The 20,124-nt window shown below is 36.8% G+C and overlaps 1 protein-coding gene across 1 annotated transcript in view; it reads right to left on the reverse strand.

Annotated features, from left to right (window-relative positions):
• Positions 1 to 20,124, reverse strand: part of MYO16 (myosin XVI) — a 327,773-nt gene that overhangs the window by 216,971 nt on the left and 90,678 nt on the right. Inside the window, exons 6-7 of the mRNA XM_014944223.1 lie at positions 13,639 to 13,763; positions 9,563 to 9,688 (exon numbers count right to left, since the gene is read on the reverse strand). Coding sequence (XP_014799709.1) covers positions 9,563 to 9,688; positions 13,639 to 13,763 — 251 coding nt within the window. The remainder of the gene's footprint in view (positions 1 to 9,562; positions 9,689 to 13,638; positions 13,764 to 20,124) is intronic.

Consider the following 20,124-nt stretch of genomic DNA (forward strand, 5'->3'; position numbering starts at 1 on the left):
CTAAACACACCAAAACCCTAGGCAGAACACATGAAATACCAGTGGTTACACTGTTATCATCAGCAGTCTTCACCACTGAGTAAGATGGCCTACATCTCCACTTATAAGACCCAGTTTTCAATTGCTCATAACGGTAAACATGACTTCACTGGGTTGGAAAATTGCAAGTTTACCTCGCTGTGTGATTTTTGTTAGGCAGTTTGTTAGGATTGTTGCCTGTGAGTGCTTATGATTTTTAATTTTTTTTTAAATTAGGCAGAAAAATAAATCAATCAAAAATGAAGCACTTCTGGGAGCAGAGTTTAGGAAAATATACTGCTTGATCATTGTAAGCATCAATGCTTGTATGATTTGAAGACTTTGTCTTAGGCAGAGGATGAATTCCGTGGCCTAAGAATACTCCTATGTCTGTTTGGAAAACTGTCAAAGCTTAGCTAAGTTTCACACCTTTGAAAAAATCATACCACCACCAAAACAAGTCAGTTTTTAGATTATAATGGATAAATCAAAGAGCCCATCTTTGCTAGTATGATCCACTGTAGGCCTAATGTTAGTCTAATCAGTAGCAGTGACTCCATTTAAACATTCATTTGGATGTTTAAAAGATTAGCAATAAGAACATATAAATCAGGGAAGAAGTTTCAATCTTTATTATTGCTATTATCATTACTAAGATTCTGTCATAGAACTGCTGTAACCTCATGCTAGCCACATATTCAGCAGATGAAATAAATAAGTCAAGTCATCAATTTAAAAACTGCTTAGAATAACACTGGGGACACATATTTCACTAATGGAATGGGGTGATAATCAGCACTTCACTAAGCATCAAGGACATTAAGAAGCAAAGTACAGGTTAGGGACCTGTATTCACTTAAGCTACTGGGGAGTGAAACAAACAAAAGCAAATCCCAAGACAGAGACTCCCAACATTTAGGAGTAAGGTAATTATTAAACTATTAGAGTTACTGTGAATTGAATTTTGAAGCTCATCTTATTTGTTCCCCAAGATGAAGTCTCCCTTAAATCTGGTCTTATTCGTAAATCCCGAAATAAGAGCAGTATCATTCAGAAGCTGAATAGCATTTTCTCTGCAATTGCAAACCTGATCCATAGTACTGCACTAGACACAGGAAATGATGCCTGAAACTCATTACAGATCTCCCTTCTTAATACAATATAGATGAGGAAGTTATTTTTCTATTTGACTGCAGAAAAAAGGGGACCATAACCACCTGTGGTCAGCAAAGTGGAACAGATTAGAAAAAGTAGGTTGCAGGAATGAGACTAGCAGCAGGGTAGAAGGAGTGGAGGGGAAAAAATAGAACAGAGCATGGATAAAACACTGGACTTTGGGACTAACAGTATGAAATAAATGAAGTGAAAGGGAAGAAGAGAGATGTGGCAAGTAGCCAGGATGTAGGCAGAGACAGAGAAAGCAGAAAAAGAAAATTAAAGAAGAAAGTGATATGGTGAGGAAAAACACTGAAATTGGACAAGGAAGATGAGGACTGTGAGCAAGTGGGAAAAGGACTAAGGATAACAGAAGGGCAGGAAGGCTGGCATGAAGCCAAAGCAGAGAGAAGAGAAAGCCTTGATGAGAACCAGGGAGAGTAGGAGAGGCAGAAAATGGCTGTGCAAAGAAATCAGGATTGGGATAAAATGCATATGGAAAGGACATGAAGCCAGGGAAATCAATTGGACAATAAAGCAATAGAACAGAAAAAAGAAAATAAGAATGGAACAGACAGGAGGCACTGGGACAAATAAGGTTACGTGTGGGAGGAATGAACTGTAAAGAGTGTGTCTGTTCACACACAGAGCTTGGAATGGAACCCAGGTTCCCCAAGCGTCACCACTCCCTTTCTGTAGTCAGCATGTTTAACCTATATGGCCTAAGAGTATACCTCTGAAATAGTTCAAGTAAAGAAGGACAACCTAATACTCTTTTCAGCTATCTAAGCAAGTGACAAAGGTTACTTAAAAGTTTTTCTACAGCTGAAATAAAGACTTCAGCAGTCTTTCGAGACTGATAACCCACATTTCTGTTTTTCAGTCCACCAGGAAATCAGAGAAAAAAATAAAATAAATCATGGAAAAATATTATGTGATCTTGTGATTTAAGATGCTTATAAGTTATGTTCCTACAGGTTCTATATTAATACTACAAAGAGGATCATAAATCTGGCACTTCTCAAAGTTTGTACCTGAACAGTCTTATTAGGCTTATTTTTCATAAATGTCTCTCGTGTATGAGAGAAGTTACTATAACTGGTATTTCAAGAAAAATGAAATTTATATTGATCACTGATATCCTGTATTCTGTGCACATCTCAGCTTTAGAAACATACAAGTAAACAGTGAGAAGTTTACAGTAATTTTGTAAATTGAGGTAGTCCCTAGTCTGTATATGAAGCTCAAACTTGTAAATCTATTTTCTTATCATTTGGTATTGTGTGAATCTAGCTTTTCTTGCCTTAGTGTTCTGTACCCACAATTAGCATTTGAATCATTTATAAAAACCATCTGAGTATATTGAGAGTGAAAGAAAGATATCACAGGCAGAAATCCCAAAGTGGTCTTTCTGCTTGAGGAAAATGAGTGCAATTTGATCTGTAGGGAATTGGTGCTCTTCTACCTGAGTACAGTCACACATGCCGAAGATGAACAAAAAGACTAAAGAAAAGAGGGTGAGATGTATCTGGATAAAACATTCTCTAGAGGATTTTCTGACCATAAACAAAAGATTCCAACTGCTTGACAGGGAAAATATACATTCCCTGAGTGACTATATTCTTTTTTGAAATTCTGAACAAACACCCCCTTCTTTAGGCTCTTCTCATTTAAAATACTTGTGGAATACACAGAAGTCCAGCAACTGCATTCAAAGGAACTGCTAAACCAGTGGCCAAACTTGAATGAGATTAAATATCACTTCCTACAACGGTTCAGATATCCCATCTACACTGAAGCATATTCTAATGATGGATGTGGATCTTTTTCTATTTTGAGGTCAACATGCACTTAAAGAAAAGAAAATGAAACTCTATTCATAGTTGAGTCAAATGACTAATGTGTTTTGGTAACGATGAGCAAATTAGATCACATAGTAAGAAGGTGTGTTCTCTCAGACTTCAGCAAGAAGAAGCACAGAGTCCCTTCTGTGATCAGAAAGAAATGCTGTGTTTTGATGAACTAACTAGACAGAGGGGTATGATTCAGTCCAGGCAGACAAGCCAACCAAACATATGTTAAGGGAGAATATACTTACAGAATGGCAATTTCACACATCAATTTTGAAAATGACATGGGATGTATAGAACATGCAAAGAAACATGAGGTAAGCATCTGAGCTCATATAAATAAATACTATTTATTTATATAAATATAAATATATAATATAAATATAAATAAATGACTACTATTTATTTGAGATATTTCCAATTTATTGATGGGAAGAAATTCTTACTAATGCAGGAGTTACTCCTGGAGAAGTACAGTCAGCAGTTCAATGATTCCCTCATCCTTTTTTTTGACATCATGAAACTGTTAAACTTCAAAGCCAGACCCTAAATCTGTCTTGCTAAGTAAGAGAGTACAATGAAGCAAGCTTAAGTATCCCTTATAATCCACACTGCTTAACTGTTAGGTCTGTTGCTGACTCTACTTTGGACCACTCCAAACAGCTCTCTACAAACAAGACTAATCTCCTATAAAGGAAACTAGCTTTAAACAATGTGAATCTGAGCCAGACTGTTGCCTGGCTTAATCCCTACCCTTCTTTTATTTAGCAATTTAACAGTTTAGAAATAGGCAGCGTCCCCAAGGATGAAATTTTGGGAGAGGTAGTGTTTAAGCTATCGGGGAGCCAGCTCTGACCTGCATGCCTACGATAGCTGGTTTGAAAGGTGACATTTCTGTGATAAACAACAAAGAAACATCTTGTGCCTGGGAACTGTGCCAAAGTACCCAAGGCAAACGTCAGAGCTGCAGTCTATTCCCACCACGGGGAGGGCGAGCGTGTGGCTCTCCTGATCACAGCAGCCTGGAAGATGTCCAATGGGGACAGCACTACCCGTGCCAGATTACTAGCTGTTCACAAAGTGATTGCTGTGCTAAATTCAAATTAGGGGCCCAGCCTGAGAAATGCAAGTTGCCCTTCCGCAGTTGGTATCGGTGCCAGCGTCGGCGGCGTGGCACCGAAGTGACAATGTGTCCCCCACTCTGGTGTGCACAGGCAGCAGACACGTGCACCAGCACTCCCCATGCTGTACGTGAATGAGACAAGGGAATTCAAACTGCCATCAATAGCAGTATTAATAATGTATATGTCCAAAAGGCCCTGTTAAATTTACATAGGCGACCTTGGCGTATTCTAATTTCTTGAGGCTTGTTTTTGCTGCCTTCATAATCTGAAGAGTTTTTTTGTGTGTCACTGATGCAGATTTGGATGTGTGTTGAAGAGGTTATTATATGCCATCATTTTATTAAGGTAAAATTATTAAGGTAAGCTACTCTGACCTTAAAAACTCAACAATATCCATTCTTGGTATAATGGCAGAATGTCAATGTGCATTAAAAATAGAAACTTGCTTTTAGCCCTAGTAGTTACAGGGGTGAAAATGACAATAGTCCTAGAAAATCAGAATAATCTTCCTTAAGAATATGCCTATTTTTTAGTGCTAATACCATTATATTTTAATGTTTGCAGCTGATAGTATTTCATTTAATAGTCTGTTGCACTCATTGGTAACCTAACCTGTTCCTGCAAAGCAGAGCTTCATATTACAGAGAGAGTCACCTTTAGGAAGTAGCCTCAGTTGCCTCATTCTGCACTCAGTAGTATCTGTACATAACTCTCAAGCTCGCTAGTAGTACCCTGTACTCCTATGCAAGAAAGATGTTCTACTCTGGATCTACACACTGGTGCTAATACGACAACTCATTTATAATTTATCTGTGCTCTTTTTCAATATTTGGACTAATACCATTATAGCAAATTTTAAGATGGTAAATTTACCTGTGAGACTGTTTTTTTAAAAAAATAAATATATGTAAAGACAGGTATAGATTATGTCTATTTTTTTAAATCAGATAACATATACTGGCTCTTAAAACTCTTAGTTATTCCCTGTTTGGAAACAATGCAACAACTTACTGCTATGTTTTGCTTTTGATAAGATAGCTATTTAACTATAGTTAAAAACATAGTTAAATATATATAGTATTTACATATACATAATATATAGTCAAATAATATAGTATTTAACTCTACTTCCTCTGTAGGAATCATTCTGTGAAGCATTACGCTGCCTAAGAGTAAACAAGGCATCAACTCCATGCCCCTTTCATGATGACTGGGGAGATCCAGCACATCAAGAGGACAGATGACACATCCTTTGGCCCTTTGCCCTGCACTTCAGTCTGGATTCCTCCTGTAAAATTGTAAAATGTTCGTTAGACTTCTAACATATGCTAGTTGCCCATGACCTCTATCATCAGGGAGGGTAAGACCTCTAAGTAATGATTCATCCTATCTACTTTAAATGCACCTCCTAGATTTGTCTGATTTACACTCTGGAGGTGATTCTCTGCGTAAGACAACACAAAGGTTTGACTCTATACTTAAGAATCCTATCCTAAATAAAACTGGTTTTGCCATTATCGAGCTATCTCTGCAAGCCAGATTTTGACTGCATATATGTAGGGTCTACAACATAAAAGACTTTAAAAACTAAACACGTAATTTGTATAACTAATCCAATTGCATTTTATTAAGGCAGATTATCCAGATGAAAAATATATCTGAATTATTACAATTTTTGTAGATATTTTATAAACAGAAAAAACCATCAGTCCTTATGACTCATGGAATATCATATTAATTATATATTGGATATGGTTTGGCTGCAGGTCTTGCAGCAGAAGTGCTAGTGAACTACTGAACATCAGTGGTTTAGAACAGGTTTTTTAAAACTCCTGTGACCAGTCATTAAAGGATCATTGTTTATTAGACAAGCTGTGAGACAAGAAAAGCCTATTTTTCTGTTCAGATACATTCCTGAATGAAAAAAAAAAAAACCTCTCAAGAATTGAAAAGAACATCAAATCAAAAACAAATAGACTTTTTAAAAGTCTTCTACTAGAACATACAGAATTAACACTATAATAAGTTTTAAAGTAAGACTTTTAAAAAAACCCTGCCACAAATATGTGTTCCAAGAGGGTGAAACCATAAGGGATGGAGTTCAGAATTTATCAGGAAACATTAATTGTTTTGGCTAAAAAAGAACTATCTTCTCATAAATATATTTAAATTTAAAACAGATTATCCAAATCATGTCTTGACTAAGATTATTCCCACTCTGCCATACTACTTTTTTCCAAAAATAGTAACAATGCTTGTATTTTTCTATAACTAATTACTCAAAATGGAATTCTAAGTATGATATGCACATGAATTCATACTAAGGCTAAAAGACGTTTCAAAAATATCATCATAAGACAGGAAATTTTAACAGCACTGTGACGGCTTAGTTACTGGACAAAATATTTCTCCTGATACCAATAAATCCCTCTTACAAAAGTATTTAAAATATTTACTTGTTTCTTACAAACAGAATACATATAAAAGCCATATTTATCTCCTAAATAAAGATGGCAAATTATCTATAACGATAATAAGGTATCTCCAAATTGTATTATTCATTAACACTACAAAGGGAGGATATTTGCTCTGTATATTGTTAATTTTAGTGAGGAAGAGTGCAATGTTACTTCATTTGTCTTCCTCCAGGTGTACCCATAGTGCTTGTACAGTGACTAGCACAACTGGTACCTGCTTTCTCATCAAAAGCTCCTGGAATAGTAAGAATCACAGACATCATCATCCGAAACATAAAGGGAGACATAGTTCAAGACAAAAGTCAGCAAAAAAGATCATCTCACAAAAATCAGCAATGTGAGTTCTTAGAATACTTCAAAGGGAAAGACATTTTTCTGTTAGTCACTTTCAATTACACACTGTACATGTACAGGGCTGTTTCAAAAAGAAAAATGTCTGACTTCATGACAAAAAGGGTATTTCATGTCATCCAGGGTTAGTGTAGCAAACATGTATGTATTAACACATCTATAAACAAAGAGAAGTTCTTCCTCAGTGCTTTCAAGTCAATCCCTTCAACTCCTTCTTTAATAAAACCAGTGTTTAGGCTTCACACTAGAAGAGACTTACTGCCATTGTGCAACTACATCAATGCAGTACAAAGCCTAAACTTGCCAGCCATCCTGAAACATTGGAAATAGTAGCTCAAGCTCATGACTACATCACCGCAATCATGTTACTTCTGAGTAAGAGTTTTCTTGCCCTTCTGAAGTTTGAACAGGGGTAGAGCGAGTAGGTTCCTGCCTGATCCAGAGGGATCAATGGGAACAATAGAACTACAAAACAGCACATGATGAGATGGGATGAGAAAAATAAAACTACACGCAGAATGTCACTGATGCCTCACTTGCTAACAAAACTTTGGTTCAGTATATTTTTGCAGAAAAATTTTCTCTGTAAATTTAACCTTACAGAAATTGCTGAGGGTACACTTCAGGCCATACATACGTACACCAATGACTTAATCTATTATGAAAATATGCTGAGCTTTCATACTCTGTAAAAGAGCAGATATAGGGTAACCCAATAGCAGAAATCCGCATCCCAACAGAACCAACTAGTCTCCAGAAGATTTATTTTACTATTTTTTTTTTTACATTTTTACTATCTTACTGCTATAAAGTGTATTATTCATTTTCTGAAGTCCAAAAAGAGGTTGGAAGCCATTTATTCAATGAAAATGAGAACACATGCAATAAGAAAACACAGGTATGTCATTTTAATAAGCAACGGAACATGAGTCAGTGTATAACCTAAATACTGAATTGTATCCTTAAATGGTTTTGCAAACCTAAAAATATATTGTATACATAGTTGTTTTTGAAGAAGACAGTCTGTCAGGTGAACTACAATACATATGCATAAGTACTTGAATTACGTCTGTCTATTCAAATGCATGTCTTTTTTACTTTTAATTAGACATTTTTGGCAATCTACTCCTTAAATCTTAACATATAGATCAGCTGCAGTGAAAGACTTAAAAAAAAAAAAAAACCTAAAAAAAGAGAATCCCACTGAAAAAGCAATCTTGGCTCCATTCAGATCAAGAGAATCCCATTGAAAAAGCAATCTTGGCTCCATTCAGATCACTAAGGGTGTAGTAAAATCAACTGCATCTCACTCCTCATATCTCAGCACCTTCATCTTTTAATTCATAGTTTTACTCACATGAATATCAAAAAACAACTGAGGTACCAGAAACAGACATGAACAAATACGCTAATTCTTCTCAGTCATGGGCTAGAGATTCAGCTAAATGAATAACATTGTCTCAACTGAGATCAGAAACAGAATTTAGATTATCTAACTATGGAGTTCATACCCCAGCAGAAGTCCATGAGGATTTTTGTTTATATTTACTAGAAACTAAAAAAAAAAGAAAACCACACAGTGTCTTCCTTAGGATCAAGAACTTTTTGCCATTCTGAGTTATGTTTAAAGGCATGGGTGATAGAAACTGGCATGAAAAGATGGCAAAGTACCAAAGAAACAGGGGAATGGCTTGACAGCTACAATTCATTGTGTTTTCTGACTAGCTCAGTACACCTAAATCCACAGTGTCAGGAAGGATATCCCTGCCATCAGCAGGAATCTGAACAGAAGAAAGCAGCTTGTATTCAGTGGAAGCCCGGGAAAGCTCAGTCTTGTGTCCATGGAAGGGGAGACCCAGTCCCTCCTGGTGGAAGACAAGGATAGGAAGGGGTAAGTTTTCCAGGAGCTGCAGCAGAGACCTGACAGGATAAAGGGCAGGAAGATGGGAGGCTGAGCTAGGATGCACCAGAGGTTTTTGGAAGGTAGCTGTGGGTAAGTGGTGATTTATGAGCCATGAGGTGGATCAGTGGGAGCTGTGGGGAGCTCTCCTGAAGTGGTCTATGCATAGGTGCACTGAGCATGTCCTGGGAGAATGAGGATGAAGGAATAGTGAAAAGGTGGCAGGTGTCACAAGTCATGTTCAGGCACAGCCTCCAAATCCTAAACCCAGGGCACCCTTTCACAACTCAATGACTGGAAAACTTTGAATGCAACTGCTGTGTTAAATGGATCCTAAACAATCATTCAGAGCTATACACAGCAAAAAAGTTAGATAAGAATAAGAGTTTGACATCAGAAGATAAGAAAATAACAGACAGAAGCGGTCATTTGAGCACCCCTTCAAATTTCAGTGCAAATTTGTTTTTTGCTGGAGAAAAACTGCTGTTGACAGTAGATATATTTTGGTATTGGGCTGAGAGGTATACAATGTTTATTCTCAAATGATCTCTGTCATTTGAGATGCTACCTGCAGAAATGTGTAAGCTTTTAAAACTAGTATAGTCTCCTTGACTTGAAAGTACTTGCTGTTGCTACAGAAGAACTACCACAAAGAAAAGAGAAGCAGGTGAAAAAATTGTGCTTTACCTGTCCATACTTTGCAGCTAAATGTAGGGGTGTCCAGTACTGATTATCCACTGCATTGAGATCAGCCCCATGATCCAGCATCAGAGATGCAACATTCTTGTATCCATTAGCACAGGCCACGTGTAGCTGCAATATAAAAGTATCCTGATAGTTTAAAGAACTCAGAAAAACCCATGAAGCCCTACTGCATATCTTGGCTGTACCACAGACCTAAATGGTTAAATCAAGATAAAGATAAATATAAAATACACGTGATAACACCAGACTAGAAAACCACTACTGAATCTTTTTTAGCTTTTATAAACAAAACCCATCAAAAAATAAGAATGTCAGCGTATTGACATGTATTAAAATAATGTAGCATCACAAAATATTTTTCATACAGTTTCAAGCAAACATCCTTTCAAACACACTGACAAACTATATGAGCCCGGGTAGATTCATACATTTCAGCAGAGCGTGGCCTTAGACCTAACCTTCTTTTATGGCAGTTCAAATATCCCAGATAGAACCTGATGCTACTTTACCCCAAAATGAATTAGTTAACACATACTCAAACCAAGGATATTGAGTTTCCAGCACAAAATGAGTCACAAAAAAATACTATTCCAATTTTCAACCATAGAGATTTTACTTCCTTTACTTTTCTTTGCATTGCTTCCCCAGATATTTAATTATTTGGAGTGGTATTTGTTTTAATAATTTTAGTCGATTGTCTGTATCAGTGCGCTTCATTTCACGAGTCAAAGCGCAACAGAGAGATGGTGGAAAATGCTGTAACCGAATGACAGAAACTCAGGTCAGCAGGTACCTCAGGGAGGTCACGTACATAGTGAAACTTCCTGCTTAAGCAGGGACAATTTCAAAGGTAGCTGTGTTTGTTCGTGGCTTGTCATTCTGAGTAGCAAATACAGTATGAGTGATAAGGTACTGGAAAGTGCAGTGCAAGAAGGGGAATGAGGAAACACAAAAATATCTTTGTTAATGGCTGATTTGAGAAACTGTACATTAACTTTTGCAAGACAATACTTTTTAAGGCTATATATTTGTGTTCAGCATTTATATCAGCAATTAATTCCACTATAAATAGTATTTACAGAATGAGATTAAAAAAATAGATTTTAATTTTTAATTAATATAAGTATAAAGTATGTAAAATAAATATAAAAGCAATATAATACCAAACAGGACTTCTCAAGAGAGAAAGAGACAAAGTGATCACAGAGGAAGAAAAAGTAGGGCAATACTCTCATAATAAGCAAGTGGAAGAGGAAAATGCATAAAAGATGCATTGCATCTATCATGAAAAAATCAGGAAAAAATTGTCACTTGTGGGTTTTGGTGGAAATTGTTTCTTAAGTCTGGTGAATAATTCTGTTGAGGGACTTCACATGACCAGATTGATCCAGGTTACAGTTTAGGGGTTTTTATTTTCTCATGGTTCTCTGCTATGATTTCAAACATTCTCTCCAATTCTGGGAGCAAAAAGGACAAAAATTGTATTTGGAAATTGGTACATCCCCAGTCAGAAGGAGTCAATTCTTGTGACAGTCAGTAAGAACAGGGATCAGGAAGACTGCAGAAATGGAGAACTGAGATTATAGGTAGTAACCTGTATCCTCAAATCATGTAGCCCACCTACATGGTTTTTTTCCCTTGAAGAAATGTTAGCTGAAGAGATTATTTTTCTGAGGATTTAAATGGATGGCTAATGGCAAGGAAAAGGTATTGCAATAAAACTGTTACTAGAAATGTGTAGTTCCATAGTCACTATAAGCATAAGAGTCCAGGATATTATTTGCCTTATTTGCTATTCCTGGTTCAGCTGCACCTGCAGAATATGCCTAAAGTTTTCTCTATGAACATTCTTGATGCAAAGGCATGAAACACATAGCTCATCAAAAATCCTCTCATGGAAAGGGGGTAGAATACCCATGCCCTGGGGGCATAACACCAATTCTGTAGGCTATAGATGTTCTAATTTCAAATGTACAAAATCCTCAAAATTTTCCCATAATTTGACATAACTTCAGCTTTTCTTCTGTTTTAACAGAAGAAATTACATTTTCTGTTCAGACATCAATTTGACAAGTGCCATTTTGACGCAGTTTAAAAGCTCACAGGACAAAGGATGTATTTTATTACTGAAATCTTTCAAAGAAAAAATGATTACTGCAGAATTTAGCAGAAAAATTAATTTTGCCATATATCATTCTGTGTCTATATTGCATGTGCCTGTATGTATGTGCTATGAATCCATGAGAATATGTGCATTTATATATTTATGGCATCATTTTTTTTTCATGATTTTGCCTCTGAATTTACACATGGACTTAAATATATTCATTCTGTCAAGAGAAAACAAATCTCATTTGCTACTTACAATGGAGATATTTGTTGTTTTCTCTGTACGGATAGATGTAGAGCAACACAAAACTATTCCCAGAACCCTTTCATACACATACAGCTTTCACAGACTGGCTGACTCCACACCCATGAATAGAGACAGAGAAGTTTAACAAATTCTGGATTTCCCACCGGTTTGTCAGACAAAAGTTTCACATAATAGAAATCTCAAACAAAAGCAAAATGATCCATTCTGTAGCTACTTCTTACAAGACCATGAAAGAAGTTCAAAAAATCAAAGTTCAACATAAAAACCCTTCATGCAAAAAATGTCTCCTTTCTCATCATCCCACCAAGCAAATAACAACAAAAAACACTATCCACAAGGCTCTTCTCCTAGTACTTGCAGTACTGTTAAACACATCAGACATGCATTTCAACTATTCCAGCTAACCACAGAAAAGATTTTACACAGTGATAGAAAAGTTCGTAACTCAGTTTAACTAAGCCAATTCAGACTAAAGTAGCAATAAGAGTAAAGTACAATAGAAACAACTTTGCATTATACTGTGATTTAGCAGCTTAGCTTAAATGTACCAGAAAACTGCAAGTTAAATTAATGCTTTTATAATTTAAACTAAAGGTTGCATCGTTTCCTCCCACCCCTCCCTTGCTTCCCTTCTGCTTTTAGCAACAGTTAACTGCCTTAACTTGGGTGGCCATCCCAAAAGTCACAGCTTTCTGTATAGACAGAGCCCGTGGCTGGATTCAACAACACCAGATGTGAGGCCGCTAACTTTTTCAGTTACAATTTAAACACCTCACAGCTATTAAAATATGGAATAGAATACTAATGATTCAGTGTATTAATTTATTAATTCAGTATCATGCAATGTAATTCAGCATAAATGCTGAAATAATAATAATAATGTTCAGTAAGATGTGCTTTTCTCTTTATTTTAGTACAGTATTTGAAGGAAAGCACAAAAGACTTTTAAAAAGTTATTCAGTATCTTAATGCTGCTGACAACCATTACTGATTGATAATTTTATATGCAAAGAGAACATTCCACAGACATGCTATCTGGGAAAAAATACATTAATTTTAAAATTATTTTATTGCATTAATTTTAAAATTATTTAACAGCTGAAGAAATACCAACCCTGAAAAAAACAAAGGGGTAGAAGATCTATTGGCAGAAAAAAGTATAAAGACACCCAGTGACTGCAAATAACTTGTAAATTTGGAAGAAGGAGTACTTATCCACTGATATGGTGGATGCTTCACTACACTGAATCCAGCTGGGGTAGCTTCATAAAACATTGTTTTAGCTTGGCTCAGTCAGAAGAGATGAGCCTAAAACAGGAATCACTAACAGAAGCTTCAGGCCCTCTCTTGCACAGAATGTCAGAGACCACAATTATGTGCTGCAGTTCTAAACTACTGTGCCAATTTTTTTTTTTTTTTTTGCTATAAATTTTTGTATTGCTTATTCAGTGGCTAAGAGTAAGAACATTGTCACTAAGGCACAGATGTTGCACTAGCTTATTTTAAAATCTGTACTATGCATAACATTGACATACATTTATTTTTAAAAGGACCAGATGAAATCCAAAATCTTGCATTACCTCATTTGGCTTCTCAGAGAGTTGCCTCGCAAACATGCTCACCAGAACACAGCTGAAATACATGCATATTCAGAGGGTGATGATCACACACTCCCACTCACCAGGGTAACTCCTTCATCATTCTTTTGATTCACACTTCCTCCACTTGATATGAGCTGTCGGACATCTGTAAGCATTGTCATAGGTCTCTGTATCTTCATTTGGCGCAATGAATTCAGCTCTACACCTGGAAAAAACAAAGGGCTGAAACCTTCTGCTATTTCATTCATCCATAAAGAACAGATATATGATTTTGCATTCTGGGCTTGTAAAAGCTTAACTAACAGTTAGACTTCAGAGTATTTTTATAGAACATGTTTACTTCCTTATTATTAACCAACAAGTTTACTCATATCTTTACTTATCAGTCACTATGTGGATGATTTAATGCCAATCAGTAAGAACAAATAAATGGTCCTGATCCCCTACTGACTGGCAGAAGCAGCTGTAGGCAAAGCAGTTGTAATATCATTAAGTCCACTGGGATTGTGAAAATGGCTGTGAACGGGGAAAGAATTAAACACTGTAAGGAAGCCACTCAAGTTTTTGGATCTTATGTAATGAAAATTATTTTTGGCTGCATTCTTTCAGCCCTGTGTATACATCACAGTGCCCAGACCAGCCCCTCAAATTTGTCAGCTCAAGTGCTTGAGAGATTGTGAAGTGAAGCAAATGACATTAAAACTCAACACTTTTTCATCTGCTTGGCTTATTTTTAACTGGGATTAGTTCTTCAGCTGAGCCTAGACCACTACAAAGCCCCATAAATGAAGAGAAGACGTGGTATGGAGGCAGGAGCAAATGGGAGAGGATGAAAGGAATGAAGGGCGTGGGATTGCTTGAGTCAGCATTCCTACTGAAAGAAACAGTTGTCAAACTATAGCTTTAAAAGGAAGATAAGCAAGGCTGTCTATAACCAAAAGAAAGCACGGCCTCCAGCCTGAAGAGATTTAAAATTAGAAACAGAGGGTACAATAAAGTTGCTAAGTGGCTGTGGCTTGATTGGAATATCTAACCAAAAATTCAGGGCTTGATTCTTTTGCTCCTAGCTTCATGTGGTTACTTCCTCCCTGCCCTGGTCACAACATAACAAAAACCATACGAAAATCTAATTTCTTTGTTCTCTTCTACATTTGTTAGCGAGCTGAAAAGTTACAAATAATACATTAATTTTGTAAATATATATTTAACTCAAATATTTTTGCTTGAACAATTCATTTTATATTTTATCTTCAACAATTCTTGCAATTTTTTACATTACTGAAACAAATGAAGGGTAAAAGCATATTCTAAGTCTCTTAGTTTTAATCTGCCCTTGAACTCATATAAATGGGTGTACCATATGTAGTTCAGCAGAGAATCCCATTCATTTTCTTTCTCTAACATGCTATTCCAAACACTGCTTTATGTTCCGAATTTTATTTGCCTGCAGCACTTCTAAGAGTTTCAGCTCGGAGGCAAATGTTCAGTGTGAGTACTGTCTTGTTGGTCACACTTACTTATTCTTGTATTTTCACCTGTCACCTAATTGATACTAAATTGACACCAAATGTAAAACACAAATATAAACTTAAGCTGGAGAAAATGAGATGGTTTTTGTATCTGGACGAAAACCTGTCATCTTTCACACAAATGCAATTTAGATAAACACATACATACACATATATATATACACACATATGATATTGACAGCTTAAGTTAGATAGCCAGCTGGTTACTAACGTCCTGTTGCCTGTAGATTTCATAGGATATTCTGAGTATCTCCTAACAACCAGTGTATTCATTTTGTTTTTACGCCTGCATCGCATTTTGCAGTAATTACTTAAAACTACCTAATGACATTTGCAGATTACTGATACCACATGGCAACAATTAAATCTTTTTTTTGTTCTGTTTTTGCCTATTCCGTGCTTTTTGCAACAGTAAATTGATACTTTAACATTCTTGTGCCAGTGACTGAACTCCCTCAAATGTGCAATTTTAAATTTCCCAAACACTATGTGATGTGAAGGGCTATATACACCCAAAATTAGTTATTGTTTGCAGCATTGACTTCATTTTTCAAACACATTACATAGACTGGGCAGCTGAAACAAAACTCAACTGGTCGTGATAAAGCTCTTTCTAATGCTATCAGGTAAGAAAGATTAAAGTTGAAAAATGTATTTGTCACTTTATACCTAATGAAGAAGGCCATTTTTTAGTATTGCTGACAATTTGTGTCAATTTTTTTCTTCCTCTCAATGTCTCCCATGAACAATTAGAATAAGTTTTGTTTTTCAAGGAGAGAGGCAACAGGTGGAAATTCATGTACTACCTCTTGTGTGTGTGAGTAATACCCCAAACTCTCAAAAATGGAAACTAAGTTCTTCTGCCCACGAAGAAGAAAGAAATAAACAAAAGGACAGAGTGAAATACAGTTATTATCAGGTTGTTTGGTTCATCAAGTTTCATGTAAATTACAGTAATGGCTACAAGTCCAGGGCAGAGGCCACCTTAGTCCACTCAACCTTTTCAAGCAATTTACTACTGACTTACACTCAGCATGGTCAGAGAATTAATTTATCAGTATGTTCTTATATTAACAATGAAATATTGATTCTTACACCTTGTAAATTGCATTTTATAGAACCCTGGTGCATCCTGTATGGGGCCCCCAAAAAGCTGGCTGTTGAAAGATTAACTTTGCTCCTGCTGAAGGAGGAATCAAGAATAGAGCTCAGCTGCATCAACTGCTACATAAGTTCTATCACAAATATAATTGCACCCATCAGCTCAGAGAAAATGCATAAACAGTGCTGCACAGTAACAGAAGGCACAGTCTACATGAATCTCAAGATGGTTTTACTCATTTCGAACTAATAGTTGTATACAGGAATGATACACGTTTCATTAAACAAATAGCAGTAAACAGCCTGGCAAGTGAGCTATCACAGTGACATGTTCCACAGGCTTCATTTTTCAAAAATCCAAAGTTTTGAAAATGCTACAGAAACAACAGGCCTCTGCCTTTACAGGAAACAGAATGCAAACATGAAAAAATATTCTAAATGGCCATCTTAGAATTGCAGAGTTTTGAATTCCAAGAACTAGGGAACTGTTAGGCTTCAGAGTGAAGGTTTCTCCGGTGGGTAGCTGAGAAGCAGCTTTACCAAGCGTGCACACATATCATCCTCTGAGGCTCAGACAAGGAGACCTGATCTCAGTAACTGCCTCCCCTTAATCAAGTTTATAATTCTGGAGAGTCTACTCTCCTTCCCTAGGGAGTGATACTTTTCATGAGTTTAGATGGAGCAACAAAATGTTACTCACACAGTAAGTAATTCTTGCTGCCTGAATCAAAGAATGACCTTCATGTTGCTTTTCAAAGGGGAAATGTGGTTTAGATATTCAGCTGAAATGGGACGACAGCCAGCATGAATAAATAGGGGAAGAAAACCAAATGAGCATGTACTATGGGACCATTTTAAAAAATGTAAAGTCAAAAAGAAAGGCATAGGATGGAAAATATGCTCCAAATACCCTGTAAAATCAGAACAAGAGCTACACGATCACAAATTCTACAGGAGATGAGATGGAGATGAAACAAATAAAACAGTAGTGACCCTGCAGGGCACAGCATTTGGTGAGGAGTATCAGTGCTGATGATGGGCAGGAGCTTAACCTAAAAGCAACAAAATGTATTACATCTCACTGTTTAAGAAAAACACCTGACAAAGCCATTTCACGTGCTTTAGCTATCTCACCTCCTCTGGCATATGGCTACAGAAACGACAATCTGAAGGAATGTAAAAACCTCAGATAAAAAGGGGGAAAGTAACTTTCAAAAAGTTGCAGTGGTAAAAAAATATAGGGCAAACAGAACTGAAAATTGGTATAAAAACTATTTTCCTCAGAAATGTCCAGTGCTAAGAAGTCTCCATCTGCAAGGGGAACACCCATTCCTGTGAGCACCATTCCAAATTGCACCTCTCCAGCTGGCTTGTGTCTTTAGAAGAGGTCAATATCATCTTGTCTTGCAAACACAAATGTACATTAAAAACTTGCACCAGCCTTCAGAAGTCAATCTCTCCTCTCCTCTTTACTTAAGTCTTCTCTCACCCTGTCTATATCTGCCCCATCTGCACAGAGCTGTAAACTCAGCAAGGCTCTTTTTCACCCCGAGTGTGATGAGCTTGTCTGTACTCTTCTGTAATTCTTGGGACACCGTGGTTCAGAATTTCTTTTTTTTTTTAATCCTGTGCAGTGTGGGATAGGATAGGATAGACATGTTCACAAACAAGCACCGAGAAAAAAAGAGTCATGATACCACTCTTGAAATACTCATTTTCAACTCGGGTGTCCATATTCAGGTGTAGCAGTTACTTTATTGAGCTTAATTTGCTTAAAGTTTCAGAAGGAGTTTTCTGGCTGCTTATTAGCTAGCTTTGTAAATAGTATTATTTTTGTTAAATTACATGGTTCAATAGCTCTTGTGCGTATCACTTGGCGTTATGTGCATCTGATTTTCAAAGGTCAGCATATGAATAGATATATTATAGCAATGTTTATTACCTGGGAAAAGAAGCCGATATTTTCAGTGTCTGCAAAAGAATGCATACTTGCAAAACTTGTGAGGCTTATAGCTCTAATGCAGAAGTGCCTACTGATTGTTGTTGGTGGGTTTTATCTCTTTGCCTTTAAAGCTATTATTAAATATGCTTAGTCTGAAAATGCATTCAGAAATTAAATTCCCATCTTCTTCTCATGTAGACATCAGAGTGACAATCTTCCTACTCTAGTGAAACATGCTTTTTTTCCCCTCTCTATTCTACAATAAAGATATTGGTGACCCTCCCAGCTAAAATTAGTTAAATGAACTCTGTCTCTTCTTAACTTGTATGAAAACAAAAATAATTTTTGTCATTTGTTTTAACTGACTGGCACAATCTCAAGGTTTAATACTAGAGCATTCATCTGTGGGTATGTCTTCCATATTTTTTATTTGTTACATCAATACTAGAACACAGAAGCAAACCAAGTGTATCATTGTCTATGGTTATTACATGACACTTACATTACATGACATAAGTACCATGTCTGAAACGAGCTCATCACACACAGTACTTCTGTTCTCAGGATTTCTCTGTAAATTCATAATGGTTGGATGTTTTTGTGAGAGAGCAGTAAAAGCAGTTTACTGAACACATGCCAAGAAGCCAGGAGCTGAGGGTGAACACAGAGCAGACAAGGCAGTGTCCTCACTGACCAGGGCACAGCCCCACAGTACCCGAACAAGCAAATTGACCAGGTCTAGTAGTGATGGGAATCAGGGCCAAGTGACAGTCCTGTGATTGCCAGAAGCCTGGAGCAACAAATGCAGACAAATCACGTGAAGCCAAGAAGTCAAGTCAGTGGTTCAGGACTGGGATCAGCAAAGTTCATGGCTGGGCATAGGCATACCTCAAGCAAGGACCAAGGGCAAGGACCTGAGCCATCCTGAGCCAAAGGACAGGTGGGTGACACATTGCAACAAGGCTTCTCCCAGCTCTGCCTTACAACTTAGCTCTTTCCTCAGCCAACTGCTCTCAGGTCACACAGCAGTACCATGTCAGAGCTGGCTTTGAGCATAGGCAGCCAAGCCCCTGGGAGTGGGGGACAGGTCTCAGGACCACTGGGTGCACTCTAGGCACTGAAAAATTTTTTTCTAACTTGCTAAAGGTTACGGTTTTAGGAATTCTATAAAAAATTGTAATTTATTTCTGATGGTAACATAATTAGATTATTCATCCGTAAGTTGTTTGAAAGGATACTAAAGGGGCATTCCCAGTTTCTGATGTTCTTCACAACCTTTTTTCAAATCTTTGCAAAGCCTATTAGTCTAGGAAATGTCTGTTTTCTTTCTAGCATCAGTTAAAAAGTAACTGGCTATCTTAAACTACTGGCTATAACTTAAAATGTTAATTCAAGTGCAAAAAGCCTGCACAGTGAGTTTAAAAGTTTTCCTTTTGATAGAAGCATATAGGTAGCAAAATGTTTCCATATGATGGGCTTTTTTCTTTCACTTTTAAACATCCATGCATTTGCATGCTGGAAACACAAATATTAAGAGAAGTCTAAGACTTCAAAGTCGATATTTCCCCAGAGTTAGGAAATATAAAAAAGTAGCTTATTCAAGCTCGTATTAGAAAACATAAAGGCCAAAGGAAGACAGATGAGCATTCTCAACTACAACGTTTTCAATGTGACATATATTATGTGTATTTCATTTTTAGGACTCAGAAACCTACTGAAACAAGTCAGTTGGTCCCTTGTTCTTATTGGCAACCTCATCTCCTAATGAGCTATTAATCAAGCTCTCAACAGAAAATACACAGATTTTTTGTGCATGATTATCTTATGGGTAGGTAGTTCTCAGTCAGCAAGACTCAGTGAGAAAAATCTTTGAACCACCCTGAGGCTGTTTGGTTGCCTGTTTTTCTGTCAACCTACTGCATCAATATTATCAACAGAAAATTTGTAAGCAGAAGATCACGTTGCATATGGCTCTAAACCAAAAAATATATCAG

Source organism: Calidris pugnax, unplaced genomic scaffold (genome assembly GCF_001431845.1).
Source record: "Calidris pugnax isolate Ruff unplaced genomic scaffold, ASM143184v1 scaffold69, whole genome shotgun sequence".
NCBI lineage: Eukaryota > Metazoa > Chordata > Aves > Charadriiformes > Scolopacidae > Calidris > Calidris pugnax.